This window comes from Vigna umbellata, chromosome 4 (assembly GCF_029865625.1).
Source record: "Vigna umbellata cultivar VRB3 chromosome 4, Vumbellata_1.0, whole genome shotgun sequence".
Lineage (NCBI taxonomy): Eukaryota > Viridiplantae > Streptophyta > Magnoliopsida > Fabales > Fabaceae > Vigna > Vigna umbellata.
In genome coordinates this window covers 23,456,308-23,465,981 of record NC_142168.1, presented here as the reverse complement: position 1 = coordinate 23,465,981, position 9,674 = coordinate 23,456,308, and the positions used below count along the sequence as shown (strand labels likewise).

Below are 9,674 nucleotides of genomic sequence, written 5' to 3'. Positions count from 1 at the left end.
ATTAGTCCGTCCTTTAAAAATCGCGTCAATTACATCCTCACTTAATAAAATTTGCATCAATGAAATCCCTTCCGTTAAATCCGTACAAACGGCGTTAATTGAGGAAGTAGAAGAAAGAGAAAAATAATTAACGCTGTTTGTACGGATTTAAGGGAAGAGATTTCATTGATGCAAATTTTATTAAGTGAGGACGTAATTGACGCTTTTTTTAAAGGATGGACTAATTTAACATTTTTGAGCGAAACTAGGGACAAAATAAGGTATTATGTCTTAAATATAACTATTTGCAAAACTATACTATGTAGTTGACTTGACTTGATCAGTCCTTTCACCACGCGTTATAATCGATCTTTAAATACAGGTAAAAATCTCAGCCATGTTATTCCAACTCACCTTCACCTCTTCACCTACCTTTGCAATTCTCATCAAACAGTTCTTGCTCAGTCAGCTTTCATCACTACCAATCTTTAAAAAATGAAGGTCAGAACTTTACTTTCTTGACCTTTCTCACAGATTATCACTGTTTTCTTTCCTTTCAATTTCATATTTTCCATGTAAAAGTGAGCTGGGTCTTAAATAACACCCCTTTGATGTTGTTTCTGTTACAGAAAGTGGTTTTAAAGATGGACTTACATGATGACAAGATCAAACGAAAAGTTATGAAGACAGCATCAGGCATTTCAGGTATATATATATAAAAGTTTTCACTCTTTAGCTTAGTTTTTGTTAATAATTCAATCATAAGTTAAGTGTGTTTGAAAATATTTTGCAGGGGTTGATTCAATTTCTGTTGACTTGAAAGACATGAAGTTGGTGCTATTGGGTGAGATTGATCCAGTGAGTGCAGTGTCGAAGCTACGAAAATGGTGTCACACAGAATTAGTTTCGGTTGGACCAGCAAAAGAGGAGAAAGAAAAGGAGGAGCCACCAAAAGTACCTGTTCCTGTCTATGAACCCTACCCCTTCTATTATTATCCTTATCATATGACACCACCATTGTATTCTTAAAATTTGCTTTTAACTATGTTACAAGTTTTGGAGGGAATCCTATGTATAAAGTGGTTGTGTTACTTCTGCCAACCAGGTGTGTGAAAAAGTAATATCCCCTTTTTGTGCTCGACACATGTCCATTAAATGACGTGTTTGGTGTTTTTGGGTAGCTGGACTTTATTGGATTAAGTTATTTACCCGTATTTCATGTCACTTTTTGCTTATATGTGTGCAATTAGTTATATTCCTGTCTGAGAACGGATTTGAGTTACTCATTCAGTGAATTTAAGAAGAAAGTGAAAAGAAGATTATTTGGATTAAGGTAAAATGAAAAAATTTTAAAAAAAATTAAAAAAATTTGTGAATGATACTATGAGTTTAATATATTAAAAAAATATTTTAATAAATGAAAATTATGTTAAAAAATGAAATTTTAATCATTATTTAAAATAAAAGAATTAAATAATAAAATTATATTAAAATAAAATGAGATTGATAAAAATTAAGTTTAAATAAATTAGGGACAAGTGATTAATTTAAATAAAAATATTATTATTATTATTATTATTATTATTATTATTATAAAATGTGAGTTATTTTTTAAAATGAGAAAATTAAAATTGAAAAAATTATATTAAACTAAAATCTGGATGTTTTTGTGAAAAGGCAAAAAGGTACGCGTATGAGAGAGGGGTTATTTTTGTAATTTAAGATATGACGTGGCTTTCTTCTTTATTTTCTTCACTATTCAAGGAAATTTAATCTCTTAAATTTGTCTTCCTAAATCACTACAAATTATTTGACACATACGTTTGTTCGCTACATGAAGAAAAACGAAATATTAGAGTGTGTTTGCTTTTGAAGAAGGATATGAAAGAATATATTTGAATGGATTTGATGAGAAAGAGGGTTGAAGGTAAAATTGTTTAAATTAAGGAAAATATGATAAAAAATGAAAAAAATCAAGACAAAAATTAATTACTGATATGAGAAGTTTGAGAGATTAAAAAAATGTTTAAATAATAAAAATAAAAGATTACTATTTTATGATTGATCATAAAAGTGATTTAAAATAAAATGGGAACACTACAATTTAGATTAGAATAAGATGTGAATTATTATCATCGTTATTTTTTATATATATAGTAATAATAAAATATAACTAATTTATTTCGTATATTATGTTATTTAATGTTCTCTTGTTAATAAACAAGAAATCGTCATTTCCGTTAATACACTCAACTATTTTCATAAATAACCCCAAATAATTTTGTTAAATATCCCGCATTTTCCTTTCCTCATGTACTTCCCCTTTTCCTAAATCTCCCTTGAGCCCTTATATTAGCCTTTAACTTTAATAGCCTTAAATTTCTTTTTCTCCACCCTGTCATTACTGTTATATTTACTGCACCCATTTCATGACTTGTGCTTCCTTGTAATTCCTTTCAATTTCTTTATATTCATATCCAATGAACTCACTACAAGAATGTATAGTTAGAATTAAAATATTAGTGTTAACTTAACCACAAATGTTATTATAGTCAACGTATATTAATGTTAGATATTTATCGGTAAAAGATAGAAATTCGTGAATAATGTAAGTTTTTTGACGAATTATCGATAAAAAAAATATTACTAACAAATAATGATTGTCTATAATTATCGACAAATGTTGACTGTAAATAATTACTGATAAATGTTGACCATAAATAATAATTATCAACAGATAGGTATTGTCGATAATGTAGTAACTTAATGTGATTCATTATCGACAAATTTATTTGTTGATAACGTTTGTCAATAAATAGGTTGACAAATTCAAGTGTAGTAGAAAACATTTCCTACACAACCATAATGAACCTAGACATAAAACAATTTTCAGACAAATCACACAATTCAGACAATCCAAACAATCCACAATGCACTAACAATATTGTCACTAATGAAATCCATTACTGATATAAACATGTTTATAATGTCATTAATACAAACATAGTAGTTTTAATTGTAAATGTCTATCAACTAAGAAAAGTCCTATTAATCAGCATAGTCATATGAATCATTTTCTTCTTCTTCTTCATCCTTCTATTGTTGTTGTCGTGGAGGTGACTAGACTGGGTGAGCTGAACTAAGAGCGTCGTTGCTAAGACAATGTTGGGTGGACTGAGGTTCTTCTACCATAGTCTGTGCATCTAGAGGAAAAAATCCCACAACCAAATTTTGGAGGTTCATAAATTGTTGTCTCAGATCGTCATAAGCTTGACCACAAGCTTATAGTTGTTTGCTGAGCTGGGCAACGACATCATCAACACTGCCAAATCTAGATGGTTGGTGCTTCAATGAACCTCTTTTAGTAATGCAATTGAAAGCATGTTTTTCCCAATATAGTCATCCTTTATTTATTTTTTCACCAACGAAGCCCAACCAACATTTTGTCCTGATGATATCATCGTCATCAGTATTTGCTTTTGATGCATCAAGACATGACCCTTCTCCGATTTGTCCTGTGAGAGTCTAGTTGAAAATTCTTCCTATTAAAAAATATGGACAATGTCAATAGAAGGAGGAAGTTTAAAACAAAAAATATAATAGTACAAGTTTGAAGGTTGTAAAAGAGTTTGCTTACATGTGTCCTTCGAGACCTCTCATAAACAAATTGGCCAGGTCCTTTTCGAAGATGAGTATGTTGAATCACTACATCAACGTGCACAACGTGTCCTAACTCTTGTGTCTATAATAGAATATGGAGTTATATATATACATCAATTTTAAAATACATAACTTGTTTCATAATAGATAGGAAATGAATGAAGATTTGTACCATACGAATGACATGCTCATGAGTGGTAATGGAACCACCTGTACACAAAACACCACGTTTTTCTATAGTTTGGTTCCTTTGGGCGGTAGCACATTTATTATGATAATATGAGGAATTCCAATGGGCTAGCAAGGCGTTCTATATATGCTCCCCAACCCAATAAGGACATTCTTTCACTGTGCGTTTATCTCTAAACATCTCAAATAGTCTATGAAATGCTTTGGTGTAAATATTTTTTTAAATTTTTGCTTCATGCTTAAGTCTCCATTGGACCTTCAGTTGTAACAATAGATCATGTTAAAATGGAATTGATGAACTTAATATATATACATCAATAAAAATTGAGAATGGGTTTCATGATGTTTTACCTTAAATAGCTGCCGAAATGGTTCTTTGTCTTCTAGAGGTATATTGCTTCCCGTGATGACCATCTTTTGCATATACATAAATTGATTCATCTCAAAGGTTTGTACAAAAGTAAACCCGAGGGTTGCCATGTAGTGGTTAACTTACTGACGAATATTTTTGTTAGTAACTACATCGATAATGAGTCAATCAGTCAACAAAAGTTAGAGTTGTCAGGACGTTGTCAATTAGGTTACTTTTGAGCTTCTAGCGCCATTTGGGCCTTGGAAAGTTTAAGGGTCATCTGGGTCTTGGAAACGTGAGAAGCGTCCCTTCTAGTTTGTTTGAAGTGTTGAAGAACATTCTAAAGTTTGAAGGAGACTCCCATTCATCTCCCTTAGATGGCTTCAAAGGAAGAAGACTCTCATTCACCCTCCTTGTATGGCTTCAAAGGGAGAAGGCTTACATTCACTCCATTCGACAATTGAAAGCTTCAAAAAAGGAATTTAGTTCAATGTACTTTCATTCCTTCTATGAGTTCTCCTTCTATAAAAGGAGAGTTTTATTTCTTATAAATATAACTTGAAAATAAATGTTAGTAAAACTTTGTCAAATTACAATCTCACTTATTTTAAGTTCATTTAGGTTTGTCTTCTACAATCGTGAATAACACATAATTACTTATAGATTATAACCCGTTAATAAAAATCTATAAAAATTAAATTAAAAGTGATATCAGTTTCCTAGCGGTAGCGAGAGTTGGAGGACACTATATCTCAAACTAGCATTGGCCAAGGGATCATAACACTTCATTGTTTAAAAAAATAATATAAAATTAATTTTGTAGTCAGGGCTGGACGAAGCTATCTTGTTATACCAACAGCGTCGTCTTGAGGAAAGCGCATAGCATTCTTAAAGAATTTAATAAAACTATATTTGTTGGCTAGACCATACAATCTCGAGAGAAATATAAATAAAGCACTGTAGTTAGAAAAAAGAAATAATAATTGTAGATTTAATATTATTTTTTATAAATACGTGCGTCAGTTAGTAAAAAAAACAGGATTTATTTTACTGAGATGGTTTGAACTGAGTTAAAAATAATATTCTACAACGGTAGCCAAAAAGTGGAGAGATTATTAGTTATAGTTGGCATAAAATAGTTGTGTTAGTAAACATTAATATGCAGTAGTTTACACATTTGAAATATTATCTAAAGACACAAAACAATAAAATTGATTTAATAACTATTAATTGCTTTGTAATCATAACATAAAAAGAAACATTCGTATAAGTAACTATGGTATGATATGAAAAAGACTTTTAAAACTGAACAAGGAGGAAGATTCTGAATGCTATATTCATCTTGCAGCTATCATCATTCATCTTATTAATCATTTTGAGACATAACAACGAAGCAACATGTTCCATCGTTTTCCAATCCAACCAGACATAAAATAATAACACTTCAATTATAATACTTCACGGATTCACTTTCCGTGAAGCATCGGAACTCTAGGGGTTGTTAGGAAAGATTAATTTAAAAAAAAAAAAAACACGGTTTGACTCGTGTTGACTTGACTTTGACTCCACTTTGACTACGTCAATGTCTCCAACTACATGCTATACTATAAATACTCTTCATTGCACACATATTTCTCACAGCTTCCTCCAATTTGAAAAGCATATAAAAACCATCTCTTCTAACATTCCTTCAAGCAAGCTTAGAAAATAATGAAGGTCAGAACTATACTCTTATACATGAAAATGTTTCCATTTTGTATATGTTATTTCCTTTCGGTTTCATGAATTGGAAGCAAAAGTAATTTCTGGGTCTTAATCTTCTTTGATGTTTGTTATGTGACAGAAAGTAGTGGTGAAGATGGACTTACATGATGATAAGATCAAGAGAAAAGCTATGAAGACAGCATCTGGCCTATCTGGTATACTCATATATATAAAACTTTTCAGTCTATATGTATTACAACTTATAGTTATGTTTCAAGATCATTGTGTTCATGATTTTGTATTTTTAAATTAGGTGTTATTTGAACTATTATGCAGGGATTGAATCAGTTTCTGTTGACTTGAAAAACATGAAATTGGTGCTATTGGGTGAGATTGATCCAGTTAGTGCAGTGTCGAAGCTACGAAAATGGTGTCACACAGAATTAATTTCAGTTGGACCAGCAAAAGAGGAGAAAGAGAAAGAGAAAGTGGATCCACCAAAAGTAGCTGTTCCTGTTTACGAAAACTATCCCTTCTATTATTATCCTTATCATATGGTACCACCACTGTATAATTAAAATTAATTAATAGATTACATGTTTTGAAGATAATCCTATACATATACTTGATGTGTGTAGGCAATTAAATTTTAGAATATTACAAAGTTTGATGGAAAGTAATCCTTTTTGTGGTCTGGTAGACTCAGACCATTGTGTGTCCAAGGGTGATAAGTGTGTGTGATTGGACTCTGCCATTTTGTAACAAATTTTTTATGTGTTGATCATCATGAATAAGATTGGAGCAGAAAATATTTTCTTTTTAAGATTTATTTGTGTTGGATTTAAAATCACCGACAAGATTTATTGGTACTTTTGTATTTGATTATTATTGTCCAATATTCTAATTTATAATCTTTTCTTTCATTACAGTTTTTCATTGCACAAAGTTTTTTTTAATCAGAATAAAGAGATTATATACCCTTTTCCCCAAACCAAAACTAATAAAGGAAAAAAAAACTAAAAAATAATAAAACTTAATAGAAGAATCTTGTTGGATATTTTGAGCCAGATTCGTCATGTAAATTAAAAAACGAGTACACTGTATCACTGTTCATCTCAATATATGGTATATGCTTATCTGATTCTTTGTTAAAAATACTTTTTATACAATAATTTATCGGAGCACGTCATCAAGATAAATTTTTGACTCAATACCATTTATAGTTCTTTCGAGAAAAGATGATCATATAGACACAATCTTAATGAAAATTTAACTCAATTTACATATAAAAAATTGATACCATTTCTAATACAAAACGTTTAAAACAATAAAATTATAAAATATTTATTTTTATACGGTATTCAACTTTTCATTTTTACTCAATTAAAAACTAAAACTCACTTAAATGGCGACACATTTAAATTTGTAGATAAAACTCATCATCAACTCTAATATCATTAATTTGAAGAAAAAAATGAAATGAAAGAGTATAATAAAAAACAATACAATAATTTAACGTATTTCAACACAATATTTATACATATAGGTCCATGACTGTGGAAGTATTAATGTGTTTAAGAGTTTAAAATAGTAAATTCCTACTCTAAAAACTCAACCCAACAAAAGTCATTCAAAAGGTTTTATCTGAACTAATTTAGGATAATAAAAATTCAGTATCTCTTAAACCTAAACCAACTTCTTGTTGGTAGTTTGAGAATAATTTAAGAATTGTGTAGAACTATATATGAACTATTTGAATTCTTTTAAGTAAACCCGTAAACATTTTTGTTTTTTATTTATTAAACTTGTATTTGTTTCTTAATTCTGTCTGTAATCAATTTTCCATGTCCATAATTAAGAAGGAGAACCCTATTAGAAATTAAATACAATATACCCCTAATTGTATTTCACACAGGAGTTTTAAAGTATATATACAAGTATTGATAAGAGAAATATTAATGGTACTTGTCTAATCTACATGTGAAGGTTAAATAATAATACACCTGCATTGCATATATACTATATTGAGGAAAATGGCAAAGCTTTTAGTTTTCAAATATTTAATTGTGAATGAAAAAACTTTCACTGATCGATGTATGTGAATGTAAAATTTATTGTTGTTTTTATGACTTTTGAAATCATATTAAAATTTTAAAATTATAAAATATATTTAAACAAATTGTAAAATAGCATTCTATATTATATGCATGGTTTGACTTGGGTTGACTTCATTTTGTTAAGATGTGTCTCCCATGTGTGTTGTAAATATCCATGTCTCAGCTATACTTCTTACAACTTTAGCCATAAAATTATTCGTTCTACTACAATTTCCTTTGCTTCGTTGAAACAATTCATTGATAGTATTTTTAAAGAAAATTTGTAGTCTTTTGTGTTTTACACATAAGTACGGTTTTTTAATACAACATGGATAAAAGTTTTAACACTTAGAATTATTCTAGTAATATTATCTTCGAAAGTTCAACATTCTCTTCATATTATAATAATTTTATTAACTTTAAAAACTCTAATGAAATATTGATAGATTTTTCACAGGTCGGCAAGTTCGATAGACAGTCCATCTGACAAGCTCGATAACACAACTTGACAATACAGTTTGACAAGCTCGACAATACATCTTGTTGAAGAAAAGAGTAGTTTTTGATATAGGAACACACTTGAGACTCAAGACATGGGTTGAGGAACTTCTAAGGACTCCATATTTTTTCATTCATTTTATCATTTCAATTCCCTCTTGTGTTCTAGATGTATAGGAGTAGCTAAACTCCATTTCATTGGATTTGATGAAATATACCTAATCTCTTTGTATCTTTTTTATGCAATACAATATCTTTCATTATTCTAGTATTCTATCTTTATTATTCACATCCATGATGAAATACCTATGTCATTTGGGTGGTGTCTAATCACTGAAAAATATTATGGAACCTAGACATTGATTAAACAACAAAGAGGTTTGGTTCTAGAAAACTCTTGGTCATTCTAAACTTATTTTCTTAATGCAAAACTTGTGTTTGAATATCTAAGGGATTAGTATTTTCACGAAAGAATTTAGAATGTCTCTAAGATATTAGGACTTGTATGCTTATCATGTGAATACTTGAGTATGTTAGAGATATATTGTATAGATGATTGCATAGAGTTTAGGTCATGAAGTCCAACCAAGTATGTCTTTATCTAAATCATTTTATAACTTTCCTATTTAGAAACTTTAGATATTGTTAACTTGTTTGAATTAATCAATGTTCATATTAACTACCTAAATTAGTAATTAATCATATATAGTTAGTTAAACAAACACAAATTTCTTAACAAACAATACTTCAACTTACCATTTTTACTATTTGTACGATTTAGTATACTTACCAATGAGATAACATCCATCTTCTCAACCTTCTTCTCCTTCTCGCTCTTTATCAATTTCATCAGCATGGCTTCTGTTACTAGTTTAGCAAATATTCAATAGAATAGTCTTACAAAATATAAAAAAAATATTACACATATATTAATTTATGGGTGATCTTCTTCCCTTCTCATATATTCCTTCCTTTCTCTTCTATGACCCCTACTACCCCATTATCCATCTTCTCCACCCACAATCACCATATCAACTAGACCTCACCGCAACAAATAAAATAATATAGTCACATCTAAATTATAAGAATATAATTGAAAATTATAATATTTGTGAGTATTAAATAAATTATAAAAATTATTACAGACTCGATTAAAAATGATCAAATTTATCAACAACTTGAAATTCAATTAAACC

At 29.5% G+C, this 9,674-nt stretch overlaps 2 protein-coding genes across 3 annotated transcripts; both read left to right on the top strand.

Annotated features, from left to right (window-relative positions):
* The first annotated feature begins 325 nt into the window (after positions 1 to 325).
* Positions 326 to 1,193, top strand: LOC124845821 (heavy metal-associated isoprenylated plant protein 39-like). Of its 2 annotated transcripts, none has more exons than XM_047323004.2 (3): positions 326 to 480; positions 609 to 684; positions 773 to 1,193. In XM_047323004.2, the coding sequence occupies exons 1-3, from the start codon at positions 475 to 477 to the stop codon at positions 1,006 to 1,008; spliced, it is 318 nt and encodes a 105-aa protein (XP_047178960.1). In that variant the 5' UTR covers positions 326 to 474; the 3' UTR covers positions 1,009 to 1,193. The 2 variants fall into 2 exon arrangements, with proteins under 2 accessions (XP_047178960.1, XP_047178959.2); XM_047323003.2 differs by having other exon boundaries at positions 362 to 472; positions 600 to 684.
* A 4,619-nt stretch (positions 1,194 to 5,812) lies between these two features.
* On the top strand, positions 5,813 to 6,707 carry LOC124845819 (heavy metal-associated isoprenylated plant protein 39-like). The gene is made up of 3 exons (XM_047323001.2): positions 5,813 to 5,896; positions 6,024 to 6,099; positions 6,221 to 6,707. Exons 1-3 carry the CDS (start codon positions 5,891 to 5,893, stop codon positions 6,460 to 6,462), a joined length of 324 nt encoding a protein of 107 aa, XP_047178957.1. The 5' UTR covers positions 5,813 to 5,890; the 3' UTR covers positions 6,463 to 6,707.
* Positions 6,708 to 9,674: the final 2,967 nt, after the last annotated feature.

Coding starts and splice junctions, on each gene's coding strand:
- LOC124845821 (XM_047323003.2), top strand. CDS start 377: ATGTTATTCCAACTCACCTTCACCTCTTCACCTACCTTTGCAATTCTC. Junction 473..599: donor CATCACTACCAATCTTTAAA/AAATGAAGGTCA, acceptor TTGATGTTGTTT/CTGTTACAGAAAGTGGTTTT. Junction 685..772: donor GACAGCATCAGGCATTTCAG/GTATATATATAT, acceptor AATATTTTGCAG/GGGTTGATTCAATTTCTGTT.
- LOC124845819 (XM_047323001.2), top strand. Junction 6,100..6,220: donor GACAGCATCTGGCCTATCTG/GTATACTCATAT, acceptor ACTATTATGCAG/GGATTGAATCAGTTTCTGTT.